We start from the raw sequence: 20550 nt of genomic DNA on the forward strand, positions 1-20550 counted from the left end.
GGGAATTTATTGTTGACAGCGCACATAATACATAATGCATAGCACACACCGACACACACACATACACACGCGCACACACTCGAGCTATGTGTTGGCGTTTTAGAAGCTCTACATTCGATAGACATTGAAATTTATTGTGATTGTAATGTTAACCAACGCAGGCTCAACAAAATGGAAATGAGTTTATGGGCACGCCTCTCCTCCAGCATATGTAAGCCAGCTTAGTGTCCATATGTGAGAGTGTGTGTGTGTGTAAGCTTTGCTATTAGTGTGTTTACTTTTTATAAATACTCTATACATTTAAGATACAATAGTTGCGAATATAATTATTATTTTTTAATTCTTTTAAAGTATTGAATGCTTTTTGATTGATTTTTTATTATTTTCTTGATACATACATCATACTATATCAATCCTTTATATTTACTCTTCACATTTCCAAAAACAACTCCAAACTATTTGCCAACTCTCTATCTGACTTTTATTTATGCAAACTATAGAGAATATCTGCTAGTCGCTTCATTCATTGGTATAATTATTTATTTCTTGCGTAATGCCACAGCGTGATATTTGTTGATCTAGACTAGGAATAAATCTGGCTGTCTGCCTGCATTCATTACTCACTGTCCCAACTCTGTTCCCAGCAGTCCCGCTCCCTTTCCCTCTCCCTGTCTCGCTCTGTCTTTCGATTTGCTTAGTTGCATTATATCACAAGCGTAATTCCCTCACACATACACACAAACACTAACACACACACACACACACACACGCTCATATATGCTTAGAGACTAATCCAAATTAGGCTGCACACAGCCGGCGATAGCATTAACAACCCGAATTCTATTTCTCCACTTTTTTCTTCTCTCCCTCTCACTCTCTGGGTTTGTGTTGTCGTCCTAGCAGCTGGCTGTGTTGTTGGTGCTTGGTCATGTCGTGTCGTGTGCTGTGGCATATTGCGCATACGCCCTGTTATGCCACAGCCACAAAACACTGAGAGAATGAGATGTTTGCGACAAGCATGCAGATTGAATTAAAGATACAACAACAAGGCCACGAATCGCTACAACAGCATCAGCAACAACAACAATGACAGCAACAACGACGGCAACAACAACAACAGTGTTGCCATATCATTTTTGAAGTCAAACGAAAAGTCATTGTGAAAGTTGTAGGAGTTGCGCCTTCTTGTCGGCGTTGTCGCCATTTTGTTTGTGTTTTTTATGCGCATTGTTTTGTGCCAGTTACTGCGAGTCGGTTTCCTTTTTGTTGCCTTTTTGCTCCTGCATAATTTATGGCAATAAATTCGCTTAACTTTACGACAATTTGTTGCTGCGGAGTGTGCCATAAAATGGCAGAGACACTGGCGCAGACAGCCAGCCATAAGCGGCTTTAATTTGATTTTGGTGGCACGATGGCCACATCCTTCTCGTGCCCACGCCAGACACTGAATAATTGATTTTGGAGGAGCTTTGATGTGGCTGCTTAATGTTGGCGATTAGCGTGAAATTTGATTTGCAGCTTTGACTATTGACGGCTTAATTAAAAACAAACGTGGCACTGCTTATGCCCCTTGCTGCACAAGCGCATTGAGGCGGCCGCCACTTCAATTAGTGCAACATTTTGTGGCTCTCCCTCTCTCGCTCTTGCTCTCGCACTCCCACTCTAATTCTGTCTGCAAACCTCTTGAAGCCCAAAACTCAAATTGCGTCTGCACTCGAAAGGCCGACAACGTTTTGAATTGCTAATGCCAGAACGACAGGCAGGCAGGCAGTCAGAGTCAGTCAGTCAGCCAGCAAAACAGGTAACTCCAAGAGAGCTAGACAGAGTAAGGGAGAGGAAGAGGAAGAGAGCAAGAGCGATGACTGACGCTATTGACGAACTGACAGCAACTCTGACTTTGACTTCGACTTCAATTGGGCTCAATGCAAGTGCAGTGCTGTTCTCCAGCTGGCTGCACGCCCCCCGCAAACTTGACTGTGCGGTCGTGGCATAGACCCAGCCACTTCCAAATGCTGCAACAATTTAAAAGTTCAAATTCCAACAATATTGTTACAGCATTTTAATCCCAACTTTGCTGCTGCTCCTGCTGCTGCTTCCCCAAGCTCAATAAGTTCCTCTTAGATTCAATCAATTTATATCTGCCAAGTTTTCATTTGACTAGCAATTCTAAATTATATTTTATATCTATGCACTCAACTTTATAAGACTCTCGGAAAACGAAACTAAAATCATGAAATAAATATATTTTCATTAAATGCTACCATAATATAGTTATTTTTCTATCATTTACCTAAATGTTTCATATTTCAATTTCAATTTATTTTCCATCAATAAATAAACTTTTCATGCCACACACGAAATTTATTTTGTGCAGATTTTAAATAAATTTGCTATTCATAAATAAAATATGAGTGAAATATTGCAGCGCTCGGTCTAATGAAAATCTGACAAGCTCTGCTTATTTTTAGATTTTGATCCACTCAAAATGTTGACATTGATGCTTTCACTGACACATGAAACTACATATATCGTATATCAGAAGTGGATTAAAACTTTGTTTTATTTATAGTAGACGCAATTAAAAATAAACTCGTTGAATTGTTAAATGATGTGAAAAACGAAAGTTAACGAATCAAACTTCAGGCTAAAGTTGACATGAGCTGCAAGTCGAAACGGTAATAATTTATTTTTGGCCCGAGCGCTTTGGCCAGTTAAATGTTTGCCAACTTATTGAATTACAACTCAAGCACTAGAACAATTCAATTCGAAAGAGTTGACTGATGGTGACTGTTTTAGATACCCTGCAGAAAATGATATTATGAAAATGAAAAAATATTGAAAATAATAAAACAAATTATAAAGTAAGAAATATAAAGTAAAATGCATAAATTATATAGATTAAACTATTATATACTCCTCAGCACTTTATTTTCTTCAATAGGGTATCTCCCGGTTGTTCATCTAGTGCTGCCTACTTGGCATTCTTGGCGCTCTCTCAGGCATGCACTTTGGAGAGCCGCTCGTTAGTCTCTGCCTCGGCTGCAGTTGTCGCTTGCTTCCTTTGCTCTGTGGCGAAGGCCTGGCCCAAAGGACTCACTTCCTTTCCCAGGGCGACTATTTCTCAGGCAGTGGAAAATTCTTATTTCTTTCGCTTTTAACTGTCATTTGTCGTTCTGTCAGCGTTGCCACGTTGCAATTTGACTTGTAACCGCACACTTAAGTGTCTCTGTGTGTGTGTGTGTGTGTGTGTGTGTGTGTGTGCGTGTCGACTGTGTGCTTTTAGGCGCAACGTGACGCAGTTTGTTGAACCTAGCTGACATTCAGTGCAGCCTTCTTAAAGGATCTCGGCTTTGCTTTTGCTGCAGCTGCCTGGCTGGGTCAAGCAACTTGTCTTAATGCCCCATGAATAATTCAGCTGAGTTCAGCCAGCTGCAACATGCCACAAAATGTTGCTGTGGCTTGCAAGTTAATTACATTTGTTGCATACGTGCAGCAAGCGTTGATTGCATGCGCTGTGCACCTGAAACACAAACGAAAGCCGCAGCCAAGGCCCGAGCCAAAGCTAAAGCCAAGGCTCTGCTGGCCATTCTACTCGAATGCAAACACTGAGCTCGGACCGAGTGCAACTAAAACGGAATGCGGGAGCAGTTTAAGCTGCTCTCGCAGAGCACACACACACACACACACACATATATATATATATATAGATTGAAATATGATTCATATATATTGGATGGCAGCCACAACAATGTGGCTCACATTCATCAGTCAAACAATTCGCTGTCAAAATATTTGCTTCAATAAATGATGAATGCAAATTTATGTGTTTGTTGCATCGATACCAATTTCAATTTGAATTATGCAGATTTCAGTAGCTGCCACAAATGTGGGCGTGGCTGTGCTCATTTGTATGATTGCTGGTTTAATTTAATACGCTGCTCCACTAATGAGCATCCTTGTTGCCCGCTGTCAATGTTAGCTACCTCAACATTGCACCGACTCGACAACTCGCCCCAGGCCCCACAGCTCGCCCGTAAAGCGAAACCAATTGGGGCAGGCAACAAAGTTAGGGTGGAGTATTTTAGTGTCGTGCACAAAAGGTTGCTCTAATGGCTAGTTTAAATTTAATTATAGATATTTTTGCACAAGCACAAGCATTAATTGAATAAAACTCTGAGAAATGCCAAAGAGCGAGGTCTTTTGGCAGCTGCCAATTGTAGCAGCAGGTATATATTTCTTGTATGCCTGAAGGACGAAACCTTGAACACTTTGCAATAAAATATTAACGGCTTTCTTTAGGTATGGAACGAAATTTGTATCGCAGTTTTGTTTTGTTTTTTTTTTTTTTTTAGCAACTTGTTGCTCATTTCTGTTCCGATAGATAGATTGGATAGCCAAAGAACTGTCTACATGTTCTCTACTTACTTAAATCAGCTATGAGAATAGGCAGCTGTGATATAATTGAAATTCGGCATCGTATCCATGGAATTTACATCTCATTTCACCTGTGTCACTGAATAATTCGCTCATTTCAAGGGAAACAGCTTCAATCTGCAATTATGTACAGCTCATCTGACAGTCGATCATCTGTGGCAGAGGCACAAGGACGCTCCATCGCATCCTTTTGCTCAACGTAACATTTCTATGCGCTTGCGATTGACTGAGCAGCTGGCTGAGCCACGCCCAATGCATTGTCACAGCGTGTGTGATGGGGAGGGGGAGAGAGTGCATTAAAATTTTAATGATGTGCTATGGCAGTCAAGTTGCCAAGTTCTTCTTCTTCTGCTTTGCACACGTGCAAGTTTCTCTGTATGCTCTACATGTGTGTGTGTGTGTGTGTGTGTTTGTGTGTGTGTGTCGGTGTGCCTGGCTTCCTTTGGTTGCTTTCGGTTCAGTTGCTGCAACAGCAGCAAACATTAAGTCGCGTCTCTGGTGCCGCAATTAAAATGCAACAGCAGCTTTAACATGCGGCAAGTCCCTGTCCTCTCAGCATCTCCAAGGAGCCCGCTGCTAAGCTGGCAAGTTTATTGCTTGCTTAGCTTAGCTCATCTGGGGAGTCCAATAAAAATGTTGGCTTATTAGCTGCAAAGTGTTCCAAGTGCTCACCCTCCATGGCAAACGCTTGACAGTGCATGCAAATTGTCTTTGCCGGATGGGGGAGCAGAGAGCTGAGTGCGAACGAAGATAGATTTAGGCTTAGTTCTGTAACATTTATCGATTAAAGTTAACCGCAAACTTTGGCGCCTTTGTTAATTTTTGATTAGCAGCGTGCAAAGTGCCAAAGGGCGCCAGGACTTAGGACTGGCTAGTCCTAATCCCATATTTTATGCCCTGTGGTTAAGGGTTGGGCTGCCTAACCTGACCCTTAAAGCGGATTAATTATGCCCGCAGCCAGAGCAGATAGAGCAACAACAACAACAACAACAGCAGCAGCAGCAGCTGCCTCAATTAGCGCTCGGCCAAGGAGTTGAATGCGCGACATAAATTGCATTTTATGCGCCGTCTGCATTTAAAGCGCGGCATACTTTTAGGCGCTGCCTTTAAAATGTAAGCAGCTGTGGACTGAGTGTATATGTGTGTGCGTGTGGAATATGTTTGCCTTTGCTGTTGTTGTTATCTGCTTGGAAGCTTTCGCTATTTGCGCTCATAATTTGCCTTTGCCTAATGCGATGCGACGCATAAAAAGAATAACTGACAGTCATTTCAGAAGGGTGAGCGAGATAGATATGCAACGAAATGGGCAATGGGCAATGAGAAAACAAAAAAAAAAATATATATATATATTACAGAAAAGCGGAAAAAAAGTATAAAAAATATAACAACAAACAAGACGACGCCTGTTCCTGGGTGCGGTTATTGATTTTCTGTTCACTGATGAGCAGCAAACCAACCAAAAGCAAAGCAAAGCAAATGATGATGATGGCGATAATGATGCTCATAATGATGTGAATGCTGCGTTGGCAATTTTCGTTGTTGTTCTTGTTGGGCTATGTAAAGAGTGAGGAGAGAGGGGCGATGGGGGGCAGAGCAACAAATCTGTGTCTGGAGCTCACGTTGAACGAAAATTGGGCAGGGCAACACGAAAAGCGCATTAAAAGCTCAAAACGAGCGATTAAAGCCGCAAATTTCTAGACTTGACCATAGACCGAATTCCAGCAAACAAATAACTCGCTAAAATAGAGCATAGACAGAGAGAGAGAGAGAACTATAGAGAGAGGGAGAGAAAGAGAGGGAAAGAGAGACAAGGGAGACTGAGCAAAGGCAGATAAATCAACTCGGCAGCTCATCAGCAATAAGCCAAGTCGTAACCAAAAGCTGAACGTGAGAAAAGAAGTTTGCACGAAGGAATATGCATTGAATGCGCAAATTTTGCGTATTTCCGTTTCCGGTTGACGTGCGTGCGCCAAAAATAAAAATAATCAAAGAAAATACACATACATTATGCATTGCTGTCTGTCTGTGTATTTGTGTGTGTGTGTGTATGCACAGAGCAACAGAGGCAAGCAAACCGAAAACACAATAATACAATAAACAGAAACGACAGAGCACAGCCAGGCGAGAAGTTGAATAAGAAAAGGGAAACGCAACTCCTGTGCGCTGACAGCGTGCCTGAGCTTGATAAATGTGCCCAGAGTGTGCACAGGCAGATCCTGAAATCCGGTGCGGGAACGGGACCACGGCGAGCGGGCAATGCAAATGCAAAGGAGAAGGCAGCGGCAGAGGCAGAGGCAGAGGCAGAGGCAGAGGCAGAGGCAACAGCAACAGCAAAGGCAACAAACTGCCAATTAAGTGCCAAATTATGCCAATGCACAGCAGTGGCAACAGCAACAACAACAATGACAATGACAACAACTACAGCTACGACAGCGACAACAACTGCGAGAACAACAGCAACAATCACTGCAAAGACAACAACTGCAAATAATAGCCATGGAACTTTGTTAAATAAACGCGTTCTCTTTGATTAATAACCGACTAGAAGAATACCCAGTGTTAAATATAAAGTGTTAAATTATAATTATTATAAATATTTAAAGAAATAGCTTAACATATCAGCTATGTATGGGACTCACCACATAAGAGAATTCGTCCTCAGGCTTAAACCAAATATATATAGGTTGCTCAACAGCATAACTTCTCATTTATATATCTGTTAGAGTATATATCACTATACATCTATATGCCGTTACATACATATGTTGGCATTGAAAACTGCAAAGCATGCTTGAAATATTTTGTGCTCTACCGCCCGAAGGTTTCACTTTGTTTCAATTGAAAAGGTCTGCTGATCTGCTTAAAATTCTGTAAGTCTTCCTTTATGCTCTGCCCATATTTCTTTTTATCAAACCGGGCACGTTCTTGTTTTTGTTTTTCATCTTACAAGAATGTTGTTCATTAGGAATTCCTTCTTGTTGTTGTTGCTCGAAATGTTTTATTTATTTAGCCAAATTCTGAAATTAAAGCAACAAATAAAAGTAGAAATAGAGCAAGAGTTAAGGAGACCAATAGAGATGACTTAAATATGTAAATTAAAAGTGCTTTATCTGTTAAATTATATTTAATATATATTTAATTTATAGATAAATTTGAGCAGAAAAGATTCATAGAACGTAGCATGCCATATCGCATTACGTATACGCCGCAATTACTTCTTCTAGCACGTTGCAAAGAGTGTGCTGCAAATTATGCAAGCAACTGTTGCAGCTGCAAGGCCGCAACAACAAAAGCTTTGCCTGCAACAACAGAACACACATTGTTATCGCAAGTGGAGCAGGAAAAGTAAAAGTTTTCTATAGCTGGCCCCAAATGTAACCAAAGTGAGAGGGAGACACAAAGAGAGGGTAACAAAAAAAATTAAAAAAAAAACACACTCAACTTGGCCAACTCTTAACATGCAACTGATATTTAGGTGCAATTCTTGGCTCGCAGCTTGGCCCAAAACTTTTTCAATTTACTGCGCGCATTTAGAAAGCAATTATTTGCAAAGGGCGGGGAGGTGGGGAGGTGGGTCGTAATGCAAATTTAATGTGAGCCAAATGAGGCTGTCCAAAAACAGCCATTGAAGTGGGTTAGCCATATATACATATACACAGACAGATACAGACACAGATACAGATATAGATATATAGATATCTAGACACACATGATATTTGTGCTGGTCATTTGATTGCATTACGCCTCAATCTAAATGTAAATGGGCAATTGGGAAAACGAATAAGAGAAGCAGAGAAAAAAGACACAGAACAAAAAAAAATAGTAAGTAAAGTGGGCTTAACTAGGCCAACAGCTGAACTGAACCGAACCGAACTCCGACCCGGCTAAGTGGAAGCGTGTGGGGGCAAGCAAATAAGAGCTCAGCTATTCTTGCCACAAATGCGTCTGCAGCTGCTGCAACTGCTGAGCTCCGCATTCAGTTGCAGCTCCAGCTTCAGCTCGAGCTGTGCAAAATGCATGTAAATAAATTAGAATTTGATGGCCAACTGGCAACTGGCTCGGAGCTTTAGCTATAATTGAACGGCCCAAATGCAGTAAATGCCAAATTCAAATGGGGCCCAACGCACAGCCGCAGCCGCCTTGCGGTTAGCCAGGATCGTACGGCCGGCAGGGACGTTTACCAAGCACATTTGCAAAACTGTACAAAATGCACAAAAGTTTTCCCCCAACATTTCCTACAACAAAAACTGGCCACTTGGAGTGCTTCAATGGGAGAGAGAGAGAGAAGAAAAAAAATGGATGAAGGAGTAGAAAAATATGTGAAAATTCAGTTGTTGCAGCAGCATCAGTCCTGCATGTGTGTTGCACAAACAAACTGAGCAACTGTTGCAACAAGAGCGACAACAACGACAATGCCAACCGCTGGTCAAAGCAACAATTTACTCCAAAAGCGTGCCGCTCCACAACTGGGCCAACTTGCCACCAACCACTGGCAACCGACCAGTGGCAACTGGCAACTGGCAACTGGCAACTGACAACCGAAAAAAGTTTTCATGAAAACTTGTGTACAGCATTTTTGTGCGTTCAAACAACAACAAAGAGAACTGAGAACACAGAGAGAAAACGACCCGAAGCTAGGCAGAGGCAAAAGCGTCGCAATTGAAATCGCCTTCTGCTTAACCTCAATTTATTTCCCTAAATCTCTTCACTTTAGCAGAAAGGGGGGCAGACTGAAGGCAACACGCGCCTAGCTTTGTGGTTGGCCCGGCTGCGGGGAGGGGAGTGGGTGTTGGGGCCAGGGTAACAAATTGTTGTCGACTGTTGCGTGTGTCCTCTACACATGAGCAGCAAAATACAGAAAAGGCAGCAACTCAAAATTGAATTTCGCCTGCATTAATTATGCAGGAAAACAACTTGTCCTTTGGCCCCAAGGTGGAGCCGGTGCTCAGTGCTCGGGGTGATGCTGTGCTGGTTCTGCACATGACAAGTGCTTGCCAAACGTTTGCCTAGGACCCAAAAGTAAAGCGAAACAAGTGGGCGGACAACTTTGCGTTCCTGTTGCCGTTGCTGTTGCCGTGGCCCCCCTTCAATGCGCCCATTATCTGCAGCCATCCAACAGTCTAAAACTTCATTAGGAATAGTCTGAAAAATTCATGAGATTATCATATAAATTATGATTGTACTGCGTATTTACCTATTTCACTTGCCAAATAATAATTTAGAATTGCAAATGATTTGTGAGTGAAAATGTTAATGGAGCAGAGAAGATGTGGCAAAGCCTAGATGATATGATGAGAATACTTTAATTGTTGCATATGTATGTTAAATTAAAGCTAAATGAAATTGCATGCAGTTTCTAGAGTTGAATCATTATTTTGCATCTGCTCAATAAACCTTTCAAAGTTTTCAACAGCTCTCATTATATATGCAATATCTGAAATTCTTCCACCCGCTGCGAAGAGACATACAAATCAGGTTAACTTGATTTCTCTTTAAGAATTTCTATGTAAATAAAATACTTCTTAAGCTTCTATGTTCAATATAAGAAGCACTTTATAGTGCTCTCTCTCTCTCTCTCTCTCTCTCTCTCTCTCTCTCTCTGTGCCTGAAATACACTCAGCCTCTGGCTTGCAACTTGCACAAGTTTATGATACCCTTTTTATGTGTTCCTTTATTATCCTTTTTTCCTGGCTGCACTGCAACTTGTTGTTTATGCATAAGGCCATGCAGCAGCCTCGCCTCACCTCGCCCCCCGCATCCTTGTTGTACATCATCTGAGCTGACATAGTTTTCCGCGCTCATTATGCTTGAAGGTTGTTGCCCGTTTCTTTGCGCACTTTTTGTTAATATTTTTCTTTTCTTATTTTTATATTTATTTTTATTTTCATTTTGTGTTAGTTACTTTTCTACTCGTTGCTTGCTGTTTTCATTAAGGCAAAGAAATTTGTTGTACTCCATCGTTGTTGTTGCTGTTGCTGTTGTTGCGCTCTTTTATAAATTTGATTTGCAGTTTTGCACTTCAGCTGCAAAGTTTAGCTTTTGGTGCAAGTTGAAATTGAACTGCGAGGAGCTGGAGAAACTCTTTAAAAACATTTTCAGCTGCTCGATATTAACTTTGTGCAAAGCGCTTTTATGTGAGCATTTGCATATTTCATATTTGCCAGCGGAGACGAGACGAGTCCAGGCGAGCAGCAGGGGAGGCGAGTCGAGTGGCTTGGCGCTCATATATCACAAACGGTGTCAAGCATACGCCACGTTGGCCAGCCAGCAATAGTTGCAGCAGCAGCAGGAGCAGCAGCAGGAGCAGCAGCAGCAGCAACAGTATCAGCAGCAGCTGCTGCAAATGCTGCAACTGGAATTTGCAGTACAGCAAATGCAAATTTAATGCGAAAAATATTAAAGTCAGCGCCATTAAGTTGAACTGAAAATAGCAGCAGCTGCTGCCTTTTGCTGCATCTGCTCTCTCTCTCTCTCTCTCTCGCTTTGTTGCTCTCTTGCTCTGCCGTTGCAGGTGGCACGTTCAAATGACATCATTTAAATTCATGCATGACCCACATAGCATCATCCAGCCGCCAGCCGCTAGCCACGCCCACTGCTCATGTTTTATTAACAAAGCAATTTATTGCATAAAATTCACAGTTGCCGCCGCAGTTGCGAGCGAGCAGTCTATCGATCGCGTATAACGTTTGCGGGCCATGTTTAATGAGGCCAGCAGCCAGCAGCCAGCAGGCAACGGCCAAGAGCCAAGAGCCAAGAGCCATGGCCAAAAGGCTGGCGCCTAAGTAAGCGTAAACCGCAACTATGAAAGTGCAATTTGGCAGACCTGCCGCCTGCATCGAGAGTTCATTCATTGGCGGCCGCGCTGAAAAGTAGGCAACAAATGTGGCCCAAACAGCAGCGAGGCGGCAACAGGGCAATTAGACTTGCAACAGCCACGTGAGCAACAGCGCCCAGTCTAGCAGCAGCAGCAGCAGCAACAATGCCCGCGACACGCCCACTCGCCACGCCCCGCTACTAATTGCTGCATAAATCAAGCGGGGAAAACAGCGACAAAGAATTGTGGCCAGGCCCGAAGCGAGGCAAAAGTGCCAGCAGTGGCAGCAGGGGCAGGGGTTGGGGGTTGCCACTGGGGCTCCCTGCAGCTGGGGCAGCTAGCTAAAATGTTGTTTGAAAAACGTTTTAAATAAACTGTGCAGCCAAGGAGCAGGCAGCAAGGCCATATGCGAAACAGTTAAAAACAAAGCAAAAAACGAAATAGAAACAAAAAACTGGCTAACATTTTGCTATACTTTATGAGCCACTTTTGACCAAATGATTTGTGTATACAAATGTGCGAATGTTCACACACAAACGCAAGCACACATACACAAACACACACACACATATACGAAAATTTATGAGCGCCATAAAAATGCTGGCCCGCAGTGCGTATACGCAATAATACAATTTTTCCAAACGCCGTAAATTTTTTAATTAAATTGCGCAGCGCAAACGAAGAAAAAACAAATGAGTGAGAAAAAAAAACACACACACAGCATAAAAACCAAACATGAAAAACAAATTTTCGCCATAAGCGCATTTCATGTAAAATTTGTATTGTATTTTGTTTTTGCTTTCTGTTTTTTGTTTTTTGTTTTTGCTTGCCAAAGTTGTTGAGCCGCCGGCTTGTATGCTTTCAATTTGTCTCTAATGGAAGTGTGTGTGCGAGTGTGTGTGTGTGTGTGTGTGTGTGTGGGGTGAGTGTGTGCAAAATAAATTACAAAAACATGCGCTTCACTTTCAACGCCCGAGCGCTATCTAAAAATAAAATTATATTTAATTAAATGCCGCGTGTTTCCGTAGCAATAGACGGACGGACGGCAGCCCGAGCTCAGCTCGAATGTTTTATTCATGGGCTACAAATTGGGAAGCTGCATGCAGCTAAGCCCTCTCACACGCGCCATTAGACGCGCATGCGGTGCTTGGTAATTATTCAACAAATATCAAATTAGACGAAAGCTTTTCAATTTGCATGTGGCATGCCACACTTTGGCATGTTTTAGCAAAGCTACCAATTTGGGAAACGAAGCGAGTCAACTTTTCGATTAACCAAGAGGACATTAGATATAGAATTGTGGGTGTAATCAATATCGATGGGAGTTTTTCTTAAGATTAGCAAATACATATATACTGAACTGAACTCATATTCACATATAAACGACATAGACTTGTAGTTTTTAGTGTTTAGTATTTAATTTAATTTAATTTAGTTTATAGTAAATTTTCATGGGGTTTTCTATTTCTTTGTTTTTTTTTTCCCCCAAATAATAATGTTATTGCATATCCATATGTCATGTATGTAAATAAATAACTTAGCAGAAAAGGACTATGTATTAGCCTAAACTCTTCAACCATTTTAAAATACCATTCACAACATCATGTACTTATAACAAAGAGTGAAATAAATTGAAGCTGAAATTGATATATTGTAAAAAGAGAGAATTTCTAGGATGAGTTATATAATATGCTTATGATAAATAAATGTCTTGTTGAAAGGCTGTAAGAAATCATAGCACCACTTCTGAAGATTCTGCATAGTAATAACAAATTTCAATATCTTAGATTTATTTTACAAAATTTACAGTTAATCAAAAAAGGTAGCTTTGTCTTGTAGCTCCAAGAATCTACAAATAGCTAAAGAAATTGCTTTTGATGCATTTTATTATGATTCGCTTCTTAAGCAAACAAATGTAAATAGCATTATCTATACTGACATTGGTCTCCATAAAAAAAAAAAAAAAAAAAAATAGGAACTTAAAGAAATAATTTGTAGCATTCGAAAGCAATTAAATGCGCACAGGCCAAGCAATTTAGTAGCTAAGATGCCATTAAATCTCAATTAAGTGGCGAAAGCGGCCCAAGTTCATAATTTAGGGCTAAAACTGATTTATGGCAAACGTAAATAAAAGTGGGTTTATCTGTCGCACCTACAGCTAGCAAGCTACGGCAAGATAAATGGGGACACACGATAATTGAATGCCGACGCAGAAATTAGAAATAATTCAATAATTCGCCGCTGCACATTTGTTAGCAAAGTTCTGTGGACAAAGAGAATTCCCGAATTGCGCCATTGCGGCGGTGTGAGCATAAGCATTATAATGATGATGATAACGATAATGATAATGAGAATGATATTTTTTGTGGCAAAAGGTCAACAGTTGAACCGAAGGTAAAAGGTAATATTGCTTCATGTTTTTGTTGCGGTTGAAGGCAGGAATTCGGCATTCATCTGATGGCTAAGCAGCTGCGACTAACCGTTTTCTTAATGGTCGAAATGTGTAGCGAGGGGGCGTGACTGCAAGCGGGGTGGGCCAACAAGTGCCCCGTTGCCAGCCCCCCAGCAACTCCGTCCCAGCCCTCGTCGTATATTGTACACACTTATACAGATAAACGTAAACATGTTGGCATTTCATAACGCGTGAACAAATTCAATTAAGTTGCTTCAGGCTACTGACTCCTTGAGTCCAGCTCCCCTCACTCTCTGTCTCTCTCTCTCTCCATCACTCTCTCAGTGTCTGTCCGTTGTCCTGTGTCCTGCACTGTTTTTATGGGCCAAAGCAAACGGCGACAAAATTAAAGTAAATAAACAAGCGTCGAGTGTGGGGGCAGCCTCTGTGCCAGGACAATTGGCATTGGTCACAGTTTGTTCTGCCATTGTCTATGTGTGTGTGTGTGTGTGTTCTGTGTTGCCCAAATAAACCGCAAAAGCCACAGTGAAGGCACGAAAGCCACAACATTCGCAATAGTCAACCAACTGGGGCTCGATGCCAGACAATGGCCATATAAATGTGTCCCCAGTGTAGGTATGCCCCATTGTGCCGCACCCTCCTCCCCCCGCCCACTCCTACTCCTCGTCCTTCTTCAGGCCACACCCGCTAGTCAAGCACCGTACGCGCTGCTGCCTGTCAAGGACATGGCAGTCGCATAATTTTCAATGCAAATCGTTGCCATTTGTTGCGCCACACAAAAGTCCGTCCGTCCGTCCGTCCGCTCCAAAGGGAATTTGGGACAAAAGCAACAGTTCTTAACTTGTATTTTGTGTATTTCTGTTGCAGTTGCTGCTGTTGGCTAAAGAAAGCACTTAACTTTGAACCTTTGTTCCATTGTTTCAGATACACGATGATCTAGAGAAGGAAACGGACTACTCTGGCTCTGGCTTTGGACCCGATGACGAGGACGCCATAACCGATCACCATTCCAGTTCGCACAACACGCGCGTACAGAACGCGGGCAACTCAAATAGTAAGCATAAAACGAACGACAACGACGACAACGATCTCATCTCGAGTATAATCAATCATCATAATCAAATCGACATCAACAACAAGAACAATCTTAATAATCTCAATATCAATAATAATAATAATAATAATAATAACAATCATCCAGCGAATAGTGGCACAATCATTGGTAGTAGCACCAACGCCAACAGCAATCATAATATCAACAACCAGAACAACCAGAACAACAACCAGAACAACAACCTGAACAACAACAACAACAACAACGGCATCATCAGCAGTGGTAGTGGCATCAGCACAATCGGTAAAGATCAAGCTAGACTAACAACAACCATTGACAATGCCAACGTTACATCTTCTACATCTCTTAATAATCAATTCACAAACACAACAACAACAACAACAACAGCCACAACCACAGCCACAATTACAACAAACATTACCAATCCCTCATCCAATTTGAACACCTCAAACATATCGAAACTCCTTTCAATTCCAACGTTTAGCAATAATAATACGACAGGTCCAAGAATAATTTTAAGTAATTACAACAACAAGATCAATAACCACAGCAACAACAATGAGAACAACAACAACAACAACAACCGAAACGACGACAACAATCCACTTTTCAAGAAACTCTTTAATATTTATTTAAACACAACATCAACCACATCTTTATATCCAGCAGCTCACACACCAACAACACAAACAACAACCATTAGCACCACCACCACCACCACCATCTCCACCAGCACAACCACCAATCCGCCCCAACTCAACAACACAGCAACCGAACAACAGTCGAAATCAGTTGACAACAACAGTAGCACCATCGCCACCACCAACACCACCTTGGCCACTCCCAGCTCGACCTTTAATCAGTCCACGCCCCAACTTCCATTGCTGCCCGATGCCGAGGATGAGGACGATGCCTTCGATCACGAGGATACGCTGCAGGGCAGTGGCGATGATAATGACGACGACGAAGATGGTGATGACGACGATGATGATGATGATGACAATGGCGACGATGTGGACGACAAAGATGATCAGCTGATCGATCCACATCCCGAGAGCGAAATCACTCAAACACATCACACGCATGTGGAGACGTCCAATGGACGCAATGACAACGATGGCGATGGTGATGGTCACATTATCGATTTGGATGAGAATGTGGACGAGGATGATGGACTCTACACGGAGATCAGTGTCAACAAGGATGTGACACACACAGCCGGCGGATGTCAGTGGTTCTTCCATTATTATTATTTTGTTTATTTCTGTTGTGTGCCTTCTTTTTTTATGTTTTTTAGTTTGTTATCCTTGTTTGTATTTCCTTTTATTCTTCTGTACATCTTGTGTTTGGTGACTGTCCTTTGTTATCATCCTTTGTTGCTATTGTCTATCAATTTCTCACTGTGTGTGCTTTGTCCGGGAGCAGTGTTTGCACATTTCTACATTACTATGCTTTAAGTTTACGCTCTGTGGCATGCTTCAGTTGTGTCGGCCAAAGATTAGTCGACTGCCCAAGTGCACTGCGAGAAAAGTGAATGCAAAAGATGAAAACATATATATACTTGATATATATATATATATATATTTGAAATCAATAATTGATTCGATTGCAGTTTCATCTATATTAGAGTTTGCAGTGAAACTCTGCACTTATTTCTTGCAGTGTAGCCTGTGCAGCATGCGACTAGTTTTTGACACATTTTCAGCCAACAAAAGCGACTTCACATTTGCCAATTTCATTGCATTCTGAGGGGCGATTGCCCCACCCACCGTTCAATTGTCATTTTGGCATTGCTGTCGCTTTTGTTGGCTGATGATTTATTTATTTAGCTAATTGCTTTTGCCTTATTCGGTATTATTTATGTAGTTTAATTAATTAATTTGATTGTTTTATATTTTGTATTTTTATTATTTCTACAGTGCACACCTATATCCCTCTCTCTCTCTCTCTATTTATATAGTTGGGCAGTTTATTTATTTTTTGGTGCTTTTAGTTGGTTGCATTTCTTTGATTTATCTCTTGTTTAAGTACAAATTGAGTTTAGTTTTTAGTTTAGATCTCATCACGGCTGCTGCAATATGTCTCTCTCTCTCTCTCTATCTGTCTCTCTTTGCCTCTACGTTGATCGACGCGTTGTCCTTGTCTCGGTTCTGGCTACACAACACATACGACCAACTCTTGATACCCTTGTCAACTATATCCAACACAGATTTTCAATTTTCAGCTATATATTTCACATTAGTTTCATTCGACTCATGCTCATTTCATTTATCTCACTCTCGCTCTCATTTATAGCCAAGGCTCTTTAGCTTTTTGGGGATTTTAAATTGAAAGTTAGGGATTAATTAATGACTATTGCTGTCTTCTGAGCCGATAAGTCCACAAAAACAAAAAATACAACAACCAAACAAACAAACAAACAAACGAGCAAACAATCGATTTGGCTGTGCTCCCTTCCCTCTCTTCCAGCTTGAGCAAAGCCACTCAATCAACGGCTGCCATTTGGCTGGCTTTTTGAGCCGCACAACACGGTTCGCAATTGTGTGCCGTAAAGTTCCATTAACACACACACCCACACACACCCGAGCAGTCACACCGACAGTCCCTAAGCATTAGATTTACTGTCTGAACAGCGCCAAACTTCTGAAGGAACTCACTAAGCTGCGCTGTGATTTTCCACTGGCAACGAGGGGAAAACACTTCACAGGGCCACTTCACATGAAAAATCACAGTTTGAAGGGCGTAGAAGGCGTGGCACACCATCAGCGATCCGCTACCCATCCCGCCACGCCCTTGGCACCTCTTTGCCACGCGCCCTGTTTGCGCAGGCAGTTGCCACATTGTTTGTTGCGAATACGACGCATTGGCGTTTAGTGCCTTTGTCTGAGCAGTTTTCGGTGGGGGGTGGGCTGTGTGTCTCCTGCTTGGCTTTGACAATCAACGTTCTATAGTGCCCCTGGCCACGCCCACGTCAATACGCAGTGGGTGGACTGGGAGTGCTGTGCAAAGTGCATTTTTCAATCAGGCCACAGTCAAAGAGTTCTGCAACTGCTATGATTTGCATTAGACAACCAAACAACAACAACAACAGTAGCAGCAGCAGCGGCTGGCTTCCATTCCCAGCCAAAAGCAAATACTATTTACAGCACCATCTTGAGAGCCGCCCTTGCACAGGCTCCTAGGCATAACCTTCCTGAGAACTTCGACAACTTAAAGCTAACCTGAGCACAGCTTCAAGTGCACAACAGAACAAGAAAATAAATACTCAATCCGCATGCTCATTAATTTTCTATTTTCGGCAAACGAGCTGGATTACCCCTTCTATGGCCTCATGGCAGGAGTATCTGAAGTGCCGTTGGCAATGTTGATCCTAATTAATATGTTGAATTGTATTTCAAATGCTCTGAAAGCCATGAACAATAGCACATATGCGAGGGCAGTCCAATAAATAAATAGGAATAGTTCATTTGGGGACAGTATTTGCATAGTTTGAATAGTTAAATATAGGGAAGTAATGAGGCATTAAATTGGAGCATATAAATTTAACCAAAATATTATTATATTAACATCAAAGAGCTACAATTGCACCTCCAATATAAATACTTGTATTAAAAGCAATAATTGAACTAAACTAAAACTAGTTCAATGAAGTTCTCGAAAGTGCAATAGACATACTCTTAGGCAGAGATTCTAATTAAAGCACTCAATCTGCCTCTCACTCTCTCATTCCCTCTCTCTATCTGTCTGTCACTTATTGGAGAGCCCTCGTTTAGTTATACACGCAGACATAAACATACACATACGTATGTGATGTTTGTATTTGTGTTGACATTGCAAGCAGGATACAAGGACTAAACAAGCAATATGTTTGCTCACTTGTTCGCTTGTTTGTTTGTTTGTTTATTCGTTTGTTTGTCTTAAGCTCATTTCAAGCAAACCCTTTGACCTGCTCCTGACATGTGCCCCCGCTGGAGCGTGAGGGAAATGCCAATTAAATTAATTAAAATTCATTTGCTCCGAGTGCTAATTGGCATTAAATTTACCCATTCAGGTGTTTACGAGCATAACATAAGACAGAAGATGGGGAAAAGAAAAAAATAAAAAACGTCAAGAGGCTTCAAGCTGCCAGAAATTTGAGTTAAAATATGCAAATTTTCAACTGCCAACTAGGTCAAACGCAGCGAAGGCAAGATTAATAGTTGGCAGGAAAAACAAGTTTAGTCGAGTTGTTCGAGGATAAACCAGAAATTTGTGACAAAAGTTTTCTGATTATGGCAGCAGGCGGGAGGGGGGCGGGCCGCGAACTCCTGTTTGATAAATTGAATTTCTAGCTTACTGTCATAGGCCAGAGAGAAGTTCTCAAAATGCTCGCAGATCAAAGTAGTTGAGCCCAGCTGAACAACTAACTAACTAACTTAGCACTTTAAAGCCTGTACATATTGCATATATCTATATAGACTCTCACACTCACTCACACAAACACACACACGCACACACATATCTAGTTCAGCTCATTAACCCACACACACACACACATACACAGCGACACTCGCACACTTACACACTGGACACTGGTTCTATGTACTACGTAACTATTTGTGTATCTGCACGTTTGATACTCGCATCAACTCTCCAATACTCTACATGCATACATATATACATGCATATATATATATACTCAACGCTCTATATTGACTTCTTGCAGCGGGTGGCAGCAGCGGCAGCACCAACGTCCACGAATTGGACCCCAACACCAATATAAACAGCCAGCCCACAGACACAAAGATCAGCGAGCACAGGCCCGGCGGCAGCGGGGATATCGTCATCATGAGCGAGGAGGATCGCACGACAAGTTTCTTTGCGCAGCCCGGCATCTTGGCTGGTGAGTAGAAGAGCCCAATTTCTCATACACTCATACACTATAATCCATGCATAATAATCGATTGTCTCTTTTGTCACTCGTATAGCTGTCATTGGTGGCGCCGTGGTTGGGCTGCTGTGCGCCATTTTGGTGGTCATGTTCATTGTGTATCGCATGCGGAAAAAGGACGAGGGCTCCTATGCGCTGGACGAGCCAAAGCGTTCGCCCGCTAACAATTCCTATGCGAAAAATGCGAATAATCGTGAGTTCTACGCCTGAGATAATGGCCAAGCGCGCAGATATTAAGCTGATCTGGACGAGACGGGGAGCGGGGTGCGGCAGCAGCAGAAATCAGGATGTGGGCGTGGCAGTCAACAGCAATTGGCACGGGTTGGAATACGGTTAATCGACAGCTCAGCTCAGCTCAATACACTGCGCGAAATTTCCCAGTTGCTTTAACGAACGGCAGCAACAAAAAAAAACAAAAACAAAAACAAAACAAAAAAAAACAACTAACACAACAACATAAACAACAGCAAACAAGCAACTCTTAAGAGAAACACAATTTATTCGTGAGGGGTAACAAAAGAAAAGAAAAGAAAAAAAAACAAAAACAAATAAACAGAAAAGAAAATTCGGAAAATTTTCAAACTTACCTGTAAGTTAAATGCGACACACACCCACATACACGCACACACACGCAGGCGCATTTCGCTGTGTGTGTGTGTGTGCATGTGTGTGCAAACTTTTCTAATTAAGTAAGTTTTAAGCAAATTGTGTAATACAACAGCAACAAAAACAACAAAATATCAAATACTATATAAAAGCAAATTAAATCATGCGAAATTTATAATAACAAAAACAAGAAATTTAAATAAATATATATATATATATAAATATATAAATATATAAATAGTGAAAAAAAAAAACAATATAAGGGCGGGCAAAATTAA

The 20550-nt window shown here is 41.6% G+C and overlaps 1 protein-coding gene across 4 annotated transcripts in view; it reads left to right on the plus strand.

Annotated features, from left to right (window-relative positions):
- Positions 1 to 20109, plus strand: part of Sdc (Syndecan) — a 139753-nt gene extending 119644 nt beyond the window's left edge. The window contains exons 4-7 of one of the 4 annotated variants that reach the window (XM_089472131.1): positions 14586 to 15018; positions 15403 to 15963; positions 19442 to 19618; positions 19704 to 20109. In XM_089472131.1, coding sequence (XP_089328257.1) covers positions 14586 to 15018; positions 15403 to 15963; positions 19442 to 19618; positions 19704 to 19876 — 1344 coding nt within the window. In that variant the 3' untranslated portion in view covers positions 19877 to 20109. The remainder of the gene's footprint in view (positions 1 to 14585; positions 15019 to 15402; positions 15964 to 19441; positions 19619 to 19703) is intronic. The other 3 variants (XM_018010071.2, XM_018010073.2, XM_018010074.2) reach the window with 3 other exon arrangements.
- Positions 20110 to 20550: the final 441 nt, after the last annotated feature.

This window comes from Drosophila arizonae, chromosome 5 (genome assembly GCF_054131065.1).
Source record: "Drosophila arizonae isolate 15081-1271.41 chromosome 5, UAZ_ARI_1.0, whole genome shotgun sequence".
Lineage (NCBI taxonomy): Eukaryota > Metazoa > Arthropoda > Insecta > Diptera > Drosophilidae > Drosophila > Drosophila arizonae.